The sequence below is a fragment of the Passer montanus genome, unplaced genomic scaffold (assembly GCF_014805655.1).
Source record: "Passer montanus isolate IOZ18808 unplaced genomic scaffold, ASM1480565v1 scaffold7, whole genome shotgun sequence".
Taxonomy (NCBI): domain Eukaryota; kingdom Metazoa; phylum Chordata; class Aves; order Passeriformes; family Passeridae; genus Passer; species Passer montanus.
The window spans coordinates 14,383,165-14,401,489 of record NW_024372147.1 but is presented as its reverse complement, the minus strand read 5'-3'; the positions used below and the strand labels follow the sequence as shown (position 1 = coordinate 14,401,489).

Below are 18,325 nucleotides of genomic sequence, written 5' to 3'. Positions count from 1 at the left end.
ATTAACATAAACTAGTCTGATTTTCTTTCTTTATCCAGATTCTGCTTGTGTAGCACAAAATAATGGAGATAAATGCCTGTGGTTTACTCCCTTTCCCTTCAGGATCATTCATCCTCACATAGTTTTGGAGGGTTTTTTTGCCCTGTGATTGTTTAAGTGTCACAGACATTTGAGGACAGTAAACATATCTGACATTTGCTTAGTACAAGCTTCCAAACAGAAGTTTAAGTGCTTAATAGCTTGAAACACTGACAAAAAGCAGAAATCAAGTCATGCATCCTGCAGAGGATCATGAAAAAGCAGCAGCTACAATTTCACGCAGTGATGCTATGCAACAGTTCAAGAAAGGAGTCAGAACAAGCCACAGCAAAATAAAACTACAGAAGGGATTTGAATGGGTAGAGTGTAATTACCAGACTGGAATTCAAGGCAGGATATCAGTATGCGAACAAAACAGCCTCTGAGACCACCTGGCCTTTCTACTATCCTGTGCAAATTCCAGTTTGCCACTTTCCCCCAGCACTGGAGGCTGGCATTCCCTTTCTATCTCTCTTCTCCTCCCTCCCCATAGACCTTTAAGACTTTATTGACCCTGCTTACTTCTAATATATTTCTTATTAATTATTCATATCTATATTCTTACTCAGTATTGGATGCTGCATAAGTTCTTTTGCTGCCTATCTGGTTTATTACTGTAGTCATGCTTTACAAAGTCAAAGGCTGTAGATGTTTTCCCCCTTTAATTTGTTCTAAGATGGCTGTAAATACAGAGTGGAGCATATTACTTATGCATAAGTAAGTAAAGCCTGATTTGGAAGCAATTTCTATAACTCTTGCATCCTATATATATATATGGTATTGAATATTTTCTTAAAAGGAACTTATGAAGAAGCGGAGATGGATGAAAAATTTTAAATGGAATTATTTTGTCTTGAAAAAATGTAGAATTTCAAAATGTCATAGGAATATATGATATTCAGCACTAGTTTTAGTTAAAGAATACAATTAATATAAGAAAACATCAAAATTAATCTTTCTGACTGCATGATTTTTCTTTCTTAACTTCACAACATTATACTTTGAAAAACTAGCAGCAACGTCTTCCAACTTCAGTATTTTGTTTTATTTTAATGTATGTATTATGAAAGTAGTATGTTGTGTAGTACTGCTTACATTTCTTTATGTTGATAAAATAATTAATTTTACTGAAATTCTTAGGGTGTAACAAGTCAGGTCTGCTGGAGGTTTTCATTCTTTGAGAACATCTGCAAACCAGCCTGTTGTTCCCATTTGGTTGAAGTCCTTCTCTGACTCCTCAAACTTCAGAAAATAATCTCAAATTTTGGATCAGATTTTGTGGGTGCAGTATGTAGACTTTTTGGTACGTGCAGATTAGCTGGAAGGTTGTGTTCAGCTTAGTGTTTGATGATGACAGACTATTGAAACTTGGAGAGGGCAATAGTTGGAACTGGGAAGTGGAGTATCACCAGTATGTTTTCCAGACAGTAACAAAAGCTCTACAGGAACACCTGTTTTTCTTATTTTTTTACTTTTCTGTCCCCACCCAGTGTTCCAATGAGGAAAGAAACAAGTAAGCATAGTGAATCTGTTTCTCATATGTTTGAAGGGGCATGAACCAGCATCATTGCCCCTGACAGTGAAGATTGCAACAATAAGCAGATGCAGAATCGAGAATTACTTTTTTGCATTAGTAACATCCTAACATTACCTCTCTGACAGCTCCCAAAGACTCCTGAAAGCAAATATTTCTAGCTGGTACTTGGAGGGTTAAGGCAATGACCAGATAGCAGCCTTTTGGCACCAAGCTCCTCCTCAGCAGAAGGAAGGATATAGCTGTATGAACAGCCTGCTTAACAATGGCTCACATGTCCCCGGGGAACCGCCTGCAAATAGATTTCATCTTGCTTTCTCTTGTACTTTTCAAAGCTTCCTGTTTTCTCACGGTCCTTTTGGACAGTTTACAGTCATTCTCCCTCTCCTTCTTTCTTTGAGGAAAGGAACACCCTTCTTATGAAGAAAAAAAAAGAAGAAGAAGAAGAATACAAGGGAAAGAGAGCACAGCAGTAGCCTTTATACTTCACCGCATGCAATGGTTTTCTTTACCTTTTTCTCACAGAAAAAGAAAACATGAGCTTTCCTATGTGTCTAATCACAACTAAGCACATACTATCAGAAGTGAGGGAGTAGCAAATAGTTGTCCCTTCTGTTTCCTCACCCAGCTGCAGCCTGGATCTCTGTTTGATTTTCTGCTGAAGAGTGAACTTGTCTGTAGCATTCAAAGGCCTTAGCCTGTGTTGTCTTGTTTATTACTGTTTAAGAAAAAAACCCCAAAATCTGAAGACTTACGAAGGTATTCCAACAACTGGTGCAACAGCAGTAATTTGGATTTGTAGAGAAAGGTTCAATGAAATTTACTGTTGCTTTTAGTGCTGAAGTAAGCAATGTTTCAGACCTCCAATAAAGGATGCAATGGATTTTTCTTCAGCCCAGACAAATATCTGCAACAGATGTTTTGAACACCATGTTTTTCCCCATCTAAAAAATGTGGTTTTTAAACAGGAGTCAAAATCAAAGAAAATGTGAGAGAGAAGTACTTCGAGAAGAAACAAAACTGATGACAAATCTGGAAGGATGACACTTCATGTGCTGGCTTAGAAGGAAAAAATATAGGGTACAACTAATGTAGATTATTCTAGCAAACTATACTAAACTCCATTTCATCAGCAGTGCAACTGAGTCTGTGCACAGACTTGCAGATGAGGTGTTCTCTTCAAGGCTTTAATTTTATTTTGTCTAACATTATTTTGTTAGACAGCCTAACAGAAAGTCCACAAGTAAGCTGTGTTTTTCCCAATATCCCAAGTTCTCTTGCATAAACTTCTCATCTCCCTGAGCGCTATGGTGCAGTGGGTTCTTCTGGAGCTCCTCCCATGGAACTGTCTCGGGGTCATCTTTTGCACTCTGCTTACAAGCCTGTCATGTCAGAGAGAAAGAAAATCTTGTAAAATTGTCTAGTTTGATCTGCAGACTCAAGCTCTTAATTGAGCATTAGCTGTGTACTCCAGCTAGATTTGAATTGCAGTCTTCCAGCATACAAGTGAGAAACCTACTTCCTTTTACATCTGGATCATAGATATTCATCTGAAAGGTGTCTTGTGCCTTTTTGAAATGATCAGTAAAACGGAGATTATGCCACAGAGACCCATCATTCTGAAAAACAATTTTCCTGTCTGCATTTCTTTAATTTTTCTGCCACGCCTCTGCACTCTAGAACCATTTCCTAATGTCCCCAGAGGAGATTTCAGGACAAGAACACATTACATATCTTGAAGATGTGCCTGCCTTTGGGAAATGGAAAACCCATCAACTTTATTCAGACACAGAACTTTTATGCTGTAAATAACCTTTACTGAGTCCTTGTCTTTTCAATAAGAAGAAAGAGAAACAAATATTGCCTTGACAGAAATCAACTTAATGCGCCTTGTAAATAAATTTTAACACTCCAGACCTTATGAAGATAAGTGTTTGCATGCAGTACTGAAGCCACTCATCTACTTAACATGAGTAGAGAAGACCTAGATATAGGAAAGCAAGTTCTGGTGGTAACATATGTCAGCCATAATACAAGCAGATAACCAGAAGCCTTCAGCAAAGAGGTATTAGAGAGATATTATGGTTGACGTTCTTGTAGCAAGAGTAATGTTACAGGTTGTTCCAGCAGCTGTCAAGATATACTCAGCTGCTGTTACTCCTTGCAAATTTTCTGTGCTCATTAGTAGTCTCAGTAGATGAGAGTCTGATTCCTCCCAGCACTTTCTGAGGTATTTGGAGGTTCCATCATTCCTCTGACTGTAAATAATCCTGCATATTAACTTTCTTTGAACATGAAGAAGACAGTATTCTTTCCTCAGTGGATGGATGACCCTTGGAAATAGCTATCTTACTTTTTCAAATTAATTACTCACTTTCAATGGCTATTCTTTTTTTCCACCAACTGTTTTGTCTAACACTTTACTGATAAATTTATTTGCTAGAGTTTTCATTTTAGTAAAATCACAGACAGAAAAACACAAATGGACCTATGCAGCTGAAGCAAATAATTTTTTGAAAAACAAGTGGATGTTTTCAGACTCTTTTGAAGCACTGACTAAGCTGTAGTTTTTATTTTAAAACAGTAAACTTGCTAATTTTTGTGTTAATGAACTGATTCAATTTTCCCTCAAGAGAGGTCTTAAAACACAAAGCATACAGTACTTTTTTTCCTAGGATCCTTTCACTATTTATATTTCATCCAGATATTCCAGGTGATGACTTTCTGAATTTACATCTACAAGTGATTTATCACTTCTTCTGCAATACCAAATAAGTAAAATCTGAATTCAGATTATACAAATAAATCTGGTGGAGTCTTAGTAACTACTACTTATTAATTGTCTGCCAGATAGTGACCCTGCTAGATGAAGGTTTCAGTTACTCAGTAATAGTGATGCTGGTTCATATAGTAATATGAATAATTGAAAAAAAATTAAAATCCAATGATAAAACAAGTCAGGAAAAAAAATGTAGAAAGCAAGCACAGAAGTTTGCAAAGGATGGAAATAGCCACTTGAATGTGAATAAAATTATAAATCCTGGTAAGGAAAGACCAAAAGACAAGTAAGACTGGATGCCTCCAATAGTGATGTCAAACTCTCATGTCTTAATAATACATAAGAGTTCAGACTACAAAAGGACCCATCTAAATAAACAACAATGAATAAAACCCACCCATATTGTTCCATCAAAGGAAGAATTGCACGATCAATGGCTTGAGCTGGCAGGAACATGCTTCAGGGAAAGCTGAGTCATTCTTGCAGCCTGTTAAAATGACTGTTTAAATTGCAGCTTACTCTCCGGAGATACCGAAACACAGGAGTTGATAAACAAATGATGAAAGAATCAGCGAAAATAAGGGGGTGAACAAGAAACACAAAAAAACAAGGAATTGCTTTTTCTAGCTTTAAGAAAAATGTGCAGCCATTTTATTTCCGTTTAAAAAGAAATAATATTCTGCTTGACTGTTTCACAGAAACCCTTAATTGGTTTTATTTTATAATTCCATTCTTGCCTGACATTGTGGGTGATTAAAGGCTATATGTATAAACTACAAATGGAATGGTTCACCCGGGCAGAAACTTTTACTTTGAATCTCATTCAAGTCAAGAGCCATCCAGATTAGTCCCTTAAGTCTTTCCCCTCCTTACAACAACATTGACTGCTTTTAGGCAATCCTGGACTATGTGTGCTGATCACCAATATTAAGAGATGTCAACACTTCAGAGGGTCTTAGATACTCAACCATATGTTTTTGCCTGTAGGAACTTGGAAAAATATATTGCAGTCTAAAACTGTCAGAGTTTAAGTTGAGAAGTGTAGGTCCTCTTTCCTTTAAAAATGTTGTCCTTGAAAATACTGCTTCAAACTAATAATTTTCATTTTAACCATTTTTACAGCTGTGTGGAAAGGAGTTTAACAGAATGCACAATTTAATGGGCCACATGCACTTGCACTCAGATAGTAAGCCGTTTAAGTGCCTCTACTGTCCCAGCAAATTCACCTTGAAAGGAAACCTAACCAGGCACATGAAAGTCAAACATGGGGTCATGGAAAGAGGATTTCACTCTCAAGGTAATAATTTTCAGCAAGATTATTCTCTGTGAGATCTGAATATGCATATCAATAAACACAAATGGGCTTTGTACTACAGATCCACAAACTTGTGCCATAGATCCAATGCTACTGCAAGAGCCAGAATCCCATAAGCCTGTGAAGCTGTTATTAGCTATATTGCTATAGCATTACATGGCAGTGTTACATGTCCCAAATAAACCAAAAATTAATCCTAAATTGATAGAAAAAGAAAATCTCAAACACCTATGATCCTTTCTCACAGCTTATTGGATTCCAGTCTGGAACGGGGATGGAATCCTCAATGGATCTGCTTACGAAGCACTGCCTAGTGCATAGAGCTTTTCAGGTGATTGTTTCTCAGTGGATGAAAAGGGAAAAATTAAGGAGAGTCATAGACTGCTGAGACTGTTGTGTTTAATTTTTAAAATATTAACTTTGAACCGTGGTGTCCATAGAACAAATACATTACCATATTTTTAGTCTCTTCCACTCCTCTGAAACATAAGATACAAAACCTGGGACTTGAATTCTTTAGAATCCAAGACTGTGATTCTTTAGATCCAAGTTTTAGTTTAGAAAAAGTATAGGAAGGAGGAAGTGAGTAGGTTGATAGGCAAAATTCAGTTTACAAAAGGCCAGACCATTTCACTTTTCTTCCCACCTGCATCATCCAGAGGCTGGCTGTATAAAACAATGTTTTGTGTGTCATAACCTGGCTGTGAAGTGTATACAATAGCACTCCTTTTTGCAGCATCTCGAAGGAGATGCCACGAGATGTAAACAGTGAAGTACTTGGAGATAGCTGGATGGAAGACAAAGGTAAAACAAAGACACCTCAGAATTTGGTTTTTTAGCCATGTATCAAGTAGTAAAATTTCCTATATATAATTTTTTCCTTTTCTCCTTCCCTCAAACCCACTGTAAGGTTTTGGAAGAGGAAGGATTGCTCTGTCCCAGACAAATGTCTTGAGAAGCTTGGAACAGGAAGAGCCATTTGATCTATCCCAGAAAAGCCAAGGGAAGGGAATCTCATTTCATTCTGATGGTGAGAGTGCCAAGGGAAGCTCATGCCAGGAAGAAGAGGAAGACAACTGCTATGAGGCAGAGCAATACAGCCCTGCCACATACCATCATGATGACAGCAAGCTGTACATGGCTCAAGATCTCTCTGGCAAACCTGAGTGCATGATGAAGGACTTCAGAGAGTCCTACTGCAATGACAAGGAAGAGGTGTTAAGTGAGGGAGGACTGGGGAAGAGAATAGGAAATGCAGACAAAGAGGAGAGATGTGGAGAGGGAGAGCTTACAAACAACAAAGAACATCTCGGCTTTAGATCTTTTGAAAAGGCCAGACTTGGTCACTCTCTCTCTGATTATGTGTATTTCAAGCACAGGAACAAGAGCTTGAAAGAATTGCTGGAAAGAAAAATGGAAAAACAAACAATGCTTATAGGCATTTAAAATGGACATTTTAAATACAGCTGGAAAATGGTAACATAATGGTAACATAAGATTTTAACATGAATTGTAAGCTACTAAAGCCTGGAAGTCTGTAGTAGTATTTAGAAATAAATAAGCCAAATTATTAAAAATAATTTAGGGTAAAACACATACATTAAAAGAATTAAGCAGCTTGAGGTTACCAAGAGATGTAATAGATCTTGAAAAATAACACTTTAATATTTATCCATTTAATGTATAACAGACAATGGGTTGGGTACAGAAGTTTACTTCCTATTATATGGGGATAGATACTTACATCCAATTTTCTACTTAGCAGAAAGCAACATACTTTAGCATCTGATTTATTATCTGACTGAATATATATGAAAACTTCTAACCATATGCCTCAAAAATACCTGAAAATACAAAGTATTTCACATTATAAGCCGGAATACTATTAAACATGGCATGCATGAAAATGCTATCAACATTCAGAACTAACACAGTCCAGACACTTTGTTTTACTGAAGTGACTCTTAGTGCAACTACTTACAATGAGAAATGTGAAACAAAATAATAAGAAAAACTAATGTCTTGGGAGGCTGTAAAGGACAGTTCTGTAAGGCTTTGAAAGGACTGGAATTTATTACAAAAGTTAGTTCCCTGGCACAAGGAATGTTCATGCTTTGCTGTGTTTCAGCCAGTATGGGAATATTCAGAAATTCTTGAAGTGAAATAGCATAGATTGTGTTAACATTTTGTTCTGCTGCCTACTTGGACCAATACCTGTACAGGGCAGCATCAGCATGCAGCATTCACAATCTTGCCATAGTTACACATAACACAGTCATTTAATAGAAAAAATTATGCAGCTTTACCATTTATCTTTTCAGTTTATCATTACTAGTAAGGATAATTTTGAAATACACAGATCTGGTCAATTTTTGTTTCAGAAGGTAAAAACTACCCTTATAGAACAAACAGTACCTCACAGAGAAAAGCCTTCCTCTTATTAAAGTCAGAAAACTTCTCTTATTAAACACTTCTTGAGCAGTAAGCTGCAGGCCTTTCAGACAAATTTCACTCATGCTGTTATTATGGCATCAAACTCAGCTTTTCATCCCTGATTCCCATACAGTTATTGTAACCAATACGGGAAAAGCATATTCCATTAAACTTTTCACTAAACTTTTCATTAATTACATGAATACTTTGAACAGCATATTAGTTCCCATATCTTCAAGAAAGACAAAAAGCAGCCCTGCATCATTCTATTGCTTATGTGGAAATAAAAATTTAATTAATCATAAAATTTGTCCTATGTACTTTGGATATCCCAGCTCAAAAGGTTAAAATCCATACATATGGTACATCTCTTCCAAATATTACTTCCTTCTTCACTTACCTGCCAAGTTCTTGATTTGAAATACATTGCAATCATGCTCTCAGTATTGCAAGTTATAATTAAATATAGTAGTCTGCTTTTATGGCTTGCTAAGACACGTCATGTAGCTGTAGCTCTCTGCCCCTATAAGAAAACACACACCTCTCCAATTAATGATCTTCATGTCTACCAGTTAAGCAGCATTCACAGGACAAAGTCCTTATTTCTCATATAACTGGGTTTGTGTAGTCCAAGGCTATATACAGTGTTTTCCAAGGCTACAGGCAGTGTTTTCCTTTTTCAAGGCTCAAACCAAACATGGTATAACATATGCAGAAATTCATGCAGAAAAAGCTGTTGGTAACAGAAAGAGTAACATCCAGGTGACTCTTCTAAATTAATTCTATGTCCGATGTACATATTTTTTAAAATAAAAATGTTATGCCAGATTGAACTGGAAGATAGGTCACTTTAGAATTTTATAAGTCTTTGAGGTGTATTCTAGAGGTACATGGTAATGTTTCTTCAGGGATTAACTGTTCTATCATAAACATTCCTCTTCCTTGCTTTAGCTGTAAGACAATGCCTATTAAAAAAGTAGCCATCTTTCTTTCAAGGTAGACATTGTGGTCAAGCAAAAAAGTAAGGAAAGTTTTAAAATAATGAGTGTAAATGTATTTCTTATACTATAGGGGAAATGATTGGGTAGAAATTCAGCACGGTCTAGTGGATGGTCCCTCAGAAATAGGAGCAACTCTTTCAGTTAACTTCTTGGCACTAGCTTGTCTCTACCAGACAAAAGCTCCCATTTGAGCATGTGTGCAGCCAAGAGCTGGGAGTCTCTAACTGTTAGAATTGTCTCCCTCTTGATGGTGTAGTTTCCAGCTGTGCATAGTTCAATACCAGTCCACTCCACATTTCCAGATATATTAGTTCACATGATAAAAAGAAGAAGCAAGGAACTGTGAATCTCTTCGCAATTTCTAGAAAGGTAATCATACAAGTGGGTGGAATTTAGCAAGTCCTTCAGTCCTGTGGTGTGTAAAACAGGAAAGTACACAGCCCTTCCATTGCAAAATCTTGTCTATTAATTGGAGAATGCTATGGGACAGCTAGACAATCCTTATCAAGAAAGAAACAAAGAATTACATATCAATTGCAGTCCAGACAAATGGAGCGAAGGAGACATTTTCAGCAGAGTTCAGCTCCCAGCCACTAATATCATAGGATGTATTCTATCTGGGCTTCAGCAAAGCCTTTCATACTATCTCCCATGGCATTTTCCTGGAAAAGCTGACAGCTTGTGGCTTGGGCGGATGAACTCTTTGCTTGGGTGAAAATGTGGCTGTGTGGCCAGGCCCAGGGAGTGGTGATTAATGTAGTTAACTGCAGCTGGCAGACAGTCACCAGTGGTGCTGCCCAGGGGACAGTATTGGGCCTAGCCCTGTTTAATATCTTTATTAGCCATCTGGATGAGGGGATGGAGAGCCCCTTCAGTCACTTTGCAGATGTCACAAGCTGGGTGAGAGTGCTAATCTGCTGGAGGGCAGGAAGGCTCTGCAGAGGGATCTGGACAGGCTGGATCCATGGGCTGAGGCTGATGGTGTGAGGTTCAACAAGGCCAGTGCTGGGTCCTGCCCTGGGGTCACAGCAACCCCAGGCAGTGCCACAGGCTGGGGCAGACTGGCTGGAAAGCTACCACAGGAAAAGGAGCTGGGGGTGCTGCTGACAGCGGCTGAACATGAGCCAGCAGGGCCCAGGTGGCCAAGAAGGCCAATGGCATCCTGGCCTGGACCAGCAATGGTGTGGCCAGCAGGAGCAGGGCAGGGATTGTCCCCTGTACTCAGCACTGGTGAGGCCACACCTCAAATCCTATGTCAATTTTCACTCCAAGAAAGACATTGAGGTTCTGGAGCATGTCCAGAAAAGGGCAACAAGTCAGACATCCCTGGAGATGTTCAAGAAATTATTGGATGTAGCACTTAGTCTATTTGACCAGTTGGTGATTGTTGAAAGGTTGGACTTCATGATATTAAGAAGTCTTTTCTTACCTAAATTCTGTGATTATGTGATTATGTAACTGCAAAAACTATGTCTACTGGAAGCATGCAGACTGGAGTTTCCTTTCTGACCTTGTAAAAGAATGTGCCATCTGTATCGTTAGGAAAGGAAGACAGTTCTGGGTTGTCTAAATGGTTAATCCAGACTCCTTCAGCACACTCACTGCAGTCAATTTACCCACTTCTGCAGGTGCAGTTGTCACTGGAGCAGAAGTACTGGACAACCAGATAGAGATGGCTAGAAAAAAGTCCCAGAATGGCGATACTCTTTGCAAGTAATTCATAATGTGAACCCTTTTCCATCGCATTTTACTAGAAAGCAGAATATTTCTTCACAATGAGACTTCAAGATTCTGCCCAGACGCAAAGTCATACTAAGCTAATTCTTAAACACGCAAGTCTAATTCATGTCAGAATAATAAAAGCCTAATTTAAAACTATAAGTTATCAATAAGAAATTACAAACAATATTATTACTGAGATAAGAAGACAGTGACAGGTGACCCAAGCAGTGGTTAGGAGATGACAGTCGTCCCTACTGTAGAACATAGTGTAGATGGGTCTGAGACACTTGTTACAAAGAGGCCTCAAGGGACAAATTAAAAGTGAAATAACAGCCTTCATTGTGAAGCACCTTGCTTTTCAAACATAAGTTATTTTCACACTATTTACATTGGCACCGCTTTGGGAACAGACAGTAACAGCCTTTGCTTTTTAATAGCTTTGAAAATGCTTTATAGCATTCAAAATTTGCTCTCATAATGAAGCTATTTCCCATTTGTAATTTTCAAGGGATTAGCTTCCTTATTTTGCCTTGTGTAGAGGCTCAGAAGTCCAGTAGAGACACTGCCTGTGTCCTGGACATTGGGGGATATATTTTCTTCTTTTTCTCTTTCCTAATGTGAGTTTATCTATTGTCTTCTAGCTATGCTGTGGAAAAAAAAAAAAGTCTTTATCTTACTACTGTTCAATATTATGTGGGTTTTCAGTTTATGGGCATACATAAAACTAAAGCCCAGTCTCCACCACCTTTCCGTAAAAGCACATCTATACCATTTCCCTGCATTGTTTATACAGCCTTGTTTCATCATTTCAGAGAGCATTACAGCAAATAAGAATGGCTACAAACTTGCACAGCTGAGATGCTTCCAGAAGTCAGGCTGAAGAAAAGATAAATTTGCCCTACGATAGAGAGTTTGGGCAAGTGTAGGCATGTGGTTAATTTAGTTAGGGGCTTTTCTGATGTTGAGGGTAGCAGGGAGAGTTCTGCAAGACACTTTGGAGCACAGAGTAGGTGGAGGAAAATCCAAAATATGGGCTAGTAAAGTTTAAGGGTGAAGATAGACAACATATTTACAGGGAAAGTGAAGTTGAATGTGACCTTGGAGCAAAGGGATTAACTGTTTTCAGTCTGGTAATAAGGGCTCGGCCATCTCGTTGTGAAACTGAGTTTTTCTGGCTGCCAGACAGCCTTCACTTTGTGACAGAAAAGCCAGGTGCTCTGTGTTCAGAAGCTCAAAGAGTAAAATACTTTGTGATTGATATCATAATTAAAGTTTATCCTGTGCTGTTTCCTGTAAAACAGTTACTGGAAAGACCAAGTAATGCTACTGCACCCACCTTTCTACAACTCTGTGTTTGTCTACTACCTATTCTTTGATTTCTGTCTTCATATGGTGCTGCTGGACTCTGCTGTTTTGAGTGTACAGTTAAGAAGTAATATAAGTACGTATTTATTATTCCTAGAAGTTTTAATCGTTATTAACATTTTGAAAATGTCATGTCTGCTTAGCTGAACAAGATGTAACAGAGCTAACATTTTGTACTCCTAACAGATTTTTCAAATAATATGTTGCATATTTATTTCATGTAGAACATTGAGTTCTTGTTTAAAGCCACAGCTCATGAAGTGAACCAACTATATGTGAATCTTTAGTTTCTGGCTTTCTATTTCAATAGTAAAAGCATGTATGATGTATTGTATTAATTTAAGCAAATAAATATGTACTGGAAAAGCTGCTGTACTTTGTATTGAAATGGATATGGAGTTTTTGGCATTCTTGGTATTTTATATGGCAAATGCCTGGGTTTGGTCTGACAAGGTCATTCTTCTCTGAGCATCACTGAAGAGTGGTTCTTGTAAAGGGAAGGCTAAATCAATGATGGAGGACCAGTTAGAAGAGAAGAGCATAAGAGCTGCCAGGTCTTTTAAGGCAGTGAGATAATTTTATTATTACAGACTACACAGAGGACATAAAAAGTGCCCTCGAGTGATTATGGTATTTGTCAACTTGGCTTCAGATAAGCTAAAAGAGAAAGATCTTTTTCTTAGAGGTTTTTTAAAGAACTGCATTGTGTAAAAAGAGAGGGAAAAACAACCAGATGTATTGTAAGATTGAAGTTAAGAAAATAGAAATACCATTAGATCTTAAGGAATAAGCAGAAGATTGAATAAGACACTTAATGTTGCTTTTCTTAAAGGAAAGGGTCACTTTTAAATACTAATTAACCTCTTGAATTTGTTTGTTCAAATGAGATCCTGATTGAATTGGCATCATCAGACATCACAGAGAGAATTTCAAACTTTTTGAGCATAGAGAAAGCAACAGGAATGTTTGCTATAAGATAAATAATAAGATATTCAATACATGCTGGAGGTGAACACCCCCCCCTCCTCCCCCTGCCTCCAGAACTAAACCTTTGGTTTTTTCACCATTTTATTTTGTTTTTCCTGATGCTTTGATGGTAGGTAACACCTACTGTCAGGATTATAGACTACCTCTACATGAAGAGGATGAAGATGTGTTGGAGAGTGATCTAGTTCATTCCCATGTATCTTAGTATAAGTAACTCTTGAAGTTTCTTCTTTGTCAGTCACAAAAATATGATTTAGAAAAATTTAGAAAAATACATGTTTGATATTTTTCACAAACTTCCTCTTCAACTTAGTTCAAAACTGAGCCATGTTCACTTAAGTTTTAAATTACATTTTCTAACCATCAGAAATTAATTAGAAGAGAGAGCCTCTCAAATGTTCCTGGGGGGCATTTCTGTGAAAATGGTGAGATCTTGAAAGGTCCAGAGTATCTAAAGTTATGGAGACAAGCAAATTATCACACAACCTTTTACCAAATTTGTCCCATTAATACACTCTTAGGCTCGTGTGGTGTGATACAGTTGAATGTATTTTCCCGCTGGCTCCTAAAGTGAAAATCTGATCTAAAAAACACAGGCAGGATGTCAGTAATTTCAACATTTGCTAATGATGAAACACAGTGCTAATGCTGCTTCTATATATGATAATGCATGATATGATGTTGTGTGCTATATGATGAATCATATAGCATAGATTTTCCTAACGATTGCCTGCAATGAAAGTACAGCTGAACAGAGAATAGATACACTATGAATAAGTCTTCCGGTGTCCTATCATTTTGATCACCCTCTCTGAAACTATCCTTTACATCCATCCCATCACAGAAATGATTTAATTTGGGTGAAGCCAGACTTTGCCTTTACTTAATTATTTCCTGTACTGACATATTTCTTGTAGTGGGAACATTTTATTCAAAAGGCCTCTATCAATTTACATTGGTAGAGAATGTTAGCTTGTATTTTTGGAGTTGGGATTCTCTGATTGTACTGCACTTTTTAAAGTACTTAAATACCCTTACACTTCTGAATGGAAAAGCACTGAGGAAAAAATTATTCAAGACACTAAAAAATTCAAAACACTAGTTAACCAACTAAAAAATGGGTTGCAGTAAACCTGACAATGATGGGTTTGTGTGAAAACTAGGAACGTATTTCTACCTTGTGGAGAACTATTATGAAATTCATGGAGATAGGAACTATCTAATAATGTCAGAGAAGGTGTCACATAAATGTCTCTTAAAGAAATACAGTTGTATAAGATATAAACCCAAAAGAATATATATTAATACAGGGTGATATGTTGCAAGGGAATTCTGCAAGTTACATTATTCTTTACAGAATTTCTACTAGCAATTATAGGATTTTCTAGAAAGAGTAAATAATGATTTTTCTATTTGTTTCAAAGGCCAAGATGATTTTTCAAAATCGGGTTATAAAGCTAGCCAGCCACATAAATATAATGACAACTGACAACTGTGGTGCAGTCTTGCTGTGAAGAAAGTTACACTAATATTGAAACAGCATTGTGCCTAGTACAATCTATTCTGAAGGCCTGTGAGAGCAATACCAAGATCAGACAGGTCCAAAATTATTTCCGATAAACATACATGCAGACACTGCCTGGAAGCTTGATCTTACTTTGATGGAAAGCATTAAAAGCCATTCCCTAATGAGAGTTTTTCTGAAAGCTACTACATAGCAGTAGTAGCTAATCCTCCTAAAAGGATTGTACGAGGCAGACTTCACATGAACAGTAAAGACTAGACACCAGCAAAACTAATTCCGCTGAAATGTTTCCTACAGAAATGTCTGGGGTTGCTCACGACCACAGTGGCTCATACATGTTTGTTACCAGCGCTCTGTGGGAGGAGCCACCCCCAGCCAGCTGGCTGATGGATCGTGGGGGAGCGTTGTGCAAATGTCACCCATTGCGCTGCAGCTACTTCATTTTAAATATATTATCCCCATAATATTATATTATAATATTATATTATAATATAATATTGTAATTATATTATATTGCAGGTTAAGCACACCTGCCTAATTTCACTCTGAAGGGGATGAGGCCTGCTTGTGCTGCCTGTTCAACCCACTCTTTTGTAACATGCATCTGTAAGACAGAAATATTTTAAATATTTCACTACCCATTTCACTAATGAACATGTGATGAGGATATGCACTAGCATTTCTGATTTCAGCAGTGACATCAGTGGTCTTCCTATCTGACTTGTATTAGCAGATCCAATACCTGTGCAGCATGAAACCACACCACTAGTCATTCCTGTTGGATACTTACAGATTTATTTAGGGCTTTTATCTAGGGCTTTAATTGTGCATTTTTAGGCTTTCATGTAGAGTCAATTTCTGTGTAAATCCTATTATGCATATAGAGGAGAGTGAAAGATTAATTGCATGTTTTTAAAGATAGTGGCAAAATTGCAAAATTATTATTTTTCTGCATTTTTTAAATTAAAATAAGTTTATTCTCTTTTCATTTTACTTGTTCTCGTTTGCTCCTTAAGACCCTAGTGCTTAGACCACCTATCACCTTTCTACAAAGCACTCTAAGTGGTCAGGATGATCTCTGAGAACATTGCTGCAGAGCCATTTCTATCCTTTTCTTATTAAATACTTGAAAGAAAAAGGAGCAGCCCAGTGTGATGAATGAGCAGACAGAATGACTGGCGCAGAATGACAGAATGACTGCTATTTTCAAGAAAATGTGAGTACAGTACAACAGTCCTTGCTACTAAGCAAATTGAAAATTTAATCAATTTTTGATTTAATTTAATAATTTTAGATTAATTTAAAATGTGTTTCAGGGTTTGCACTTTTCAGATTATAGAGTGTGAGTATGCAAGTAAGAGCACACTGTTAGAACATATAGATTTGCATGGCGTGGTCAAAATTCTTAATCTCACTTTTATGTTTAGATCTCATGAATTAACAGTCCAGTAAGCCAGAGTATATTTATAATGCATCATTGCATCAATTTCTATATGTGAAATTTTTCAAAGACAAATGAAAACAAAATGGATTGACAACAACCATAAAATTCTGCAATCAGATTCTTAAGAGTTGTCTCATCCTGTTCCTGTCATCCCGAAGCACAGCCAGAAAATCTTCACTTGCTTTTGTGTACATGTGGGCTTGTTGAACAGTTAGAGATCTGTTTGCCAAAAATTATCTGCCAACTTCTGTGGAAGTGCCCAGGTAAAAGGTGACCTGGGGGTGCTGGTGACAGCCGACTGGACATGAGCCAGCAGTGTGCCCTGGTGGCCAAGAAGGCCAAAGGCATCCTGGCCTGGATCAGGAACAGTGTGGCCAGCAGGAGCAGGGAGGTCACCCTTCCCCTGTACTCAGCCCTGGTGAGGCCACACCTTGAGTGCTGTGTCCTGTTCTGGGCCCTCAGTTTGGGAAGGGCCTTGAGAGGCTGGAGCGCATCCAGAGGAGGCAATGAGACTGGAGAGAGGCTGGGAACACAAACCCTGTGAGGAATGACTGAGGGAGCTGGGGGTGTTTAGCCTGGAGAAAAGGAGACTCAGGGGTGACCTTGTCACTTTCTACAACTCCTTGAAAGGTGGCTGTGGTCAGGTGGGAGTCAGTCTTTTTCTCCAGCAGTAACTGACAGAATGAGAGGACACAGTCTCAAGCTGCACCAAGGGAAATATAGGTTGGATATTAGGAAAATGTCTTTTACAGAAAGAGTGATAAAGTATTGGAATGGCCTACCTGGGGAGGTGGTGGCATCACCATCCCTGGATGTGTTTGAAAAAGGACTGGATGTGGCACTCAGTGCCATGGTTTAGTTGAGGTGGCATGATGATCTTGAAGGTCTCTTCCAACCTAGTCATTCTGTGATTCTGTGGCTCTTTTCTGCAGCTCAAGCACCTCAATTGCAGTGTTGCCTTAAGGAGAGGAGCAATTGCTTGTAAATCAGAAAATTTCTCCATTTTGATTTTTTGTTTTCAAGCTTCTTCAACATTTCACCTTAAAATTTTGTCCCAAATATCCATGAGTCATACAAAAAGAGTTAGGGGAGCAGAGAAAGATAGCATAATCATTTTGGAGGTCTACTTGATTAATAAAATAGATAATCTTACCAATATTAAATGCTTTCCAGACTCTATAGGAAGCATCCCTAAAATTTCTTTTGTTTTACAGCTGCTTTATGTTGTTAACATGAAGACAAAGCCTAGTTACCCAGCAAATAGAAGTAGAAAGCTGTCCTACACTGTTCAAACCTGAAAGCACTCCAAAACAATTTAATTAAATATGCAGCTTTTCAAGACTTACTCAGCATTTTATTTTTGCTGTATTGTACTTTCTCAGTTCTGACCTTCCTGTCACTTTCTGGTTCAGCTACACAAGAGCATGCTTGGAGGCAAGGCTGTCATTAGAACCACATCTCCCTTGCCCTGCAGCCCTATCCTCTCCAGCCAAGGAGTCTATTGAATTTTGCAAGCTGATTATGGAGCAAAACTTTTCATCTGTTCTTGTGGGGTATAAGCCACAGAAGTCAGGTTAGTGGGAGAGAAGTGTGGCTTTTCCCCACTGTGACAGAGGGTCACAAGCTTCAGACACTCTGTCTCCCAGGGAGAAAGTGGTCAGGGTTGCCCTGTGGCACACACCAAATTTGGGGTCAGCCTTGCTCTAGAGAAAAAAAGATTGAAAAATTGTACAGAAGAGAACTACATCTGTACACCACGACTATCATGAGTCAGCCCTTATAATTTCTCCCATAAAGTTCAGTCTGAGTGGATGCAATTAGACATACTCTATACAGTGGCTGGAATTATCTTCAGAGAGGTGGCTTTCAGGAGAGCATGAATAAACTCAGGAGCAGTCAATTAGGCTGAAAACCAGCCCCATACCTCAGTCAGGGGAGAAGAATGCAGTCATAACTGAGACACAACTGTGTATTTCTCCTCTTCTAGCTCCTCCCTTCACTTAGCTCTACCTTCATTTTCCCAGGTCCTTCACAACTGCAGGCTACAAACCATTCTCATAACACTTTCAGCAGCCATTTGACCAGGATATCCAGTCCTTGTGCTCCTTTTCTCATTTTACTGTTATGGGTTTCCAACATCTG

The 18,325-nt window shown here is 38.2% G+C and overlaps 1 protein-coding gene across 10 annotated transcripts in view; it reads left to right on the top strand.

The window, feature by feature from the left end:
* Window positions 1-8,446, top strand: part of ZNF366 (zinc finger protein 366) — a 31,959-nt gene extending 23,513 nt beyond the window's left edge. For all 10 annotated transcript variants that reach the window (XM_039729588.1, XM_039729593.1, XM_039729594.1 and 7 more), the window contains 2 exons: window positions 5,514-5,688; window positions 6,617-8,446. In XM_039729588.1, the coding sequence (XP_039585522.1) occupies window positions 5,514-5,688; window positions 6,617-7,152 (711 nt within the window). In that variant the 3' untranslated portion in view covers window positions 7,153-8,446. The remainder of the gene's footprint in view (window positions 1-5,513; window positions 5,689-6,616) is intronic.
* Window positions 8,447-18,325: the final 9,879 nt, after the last annotated feature.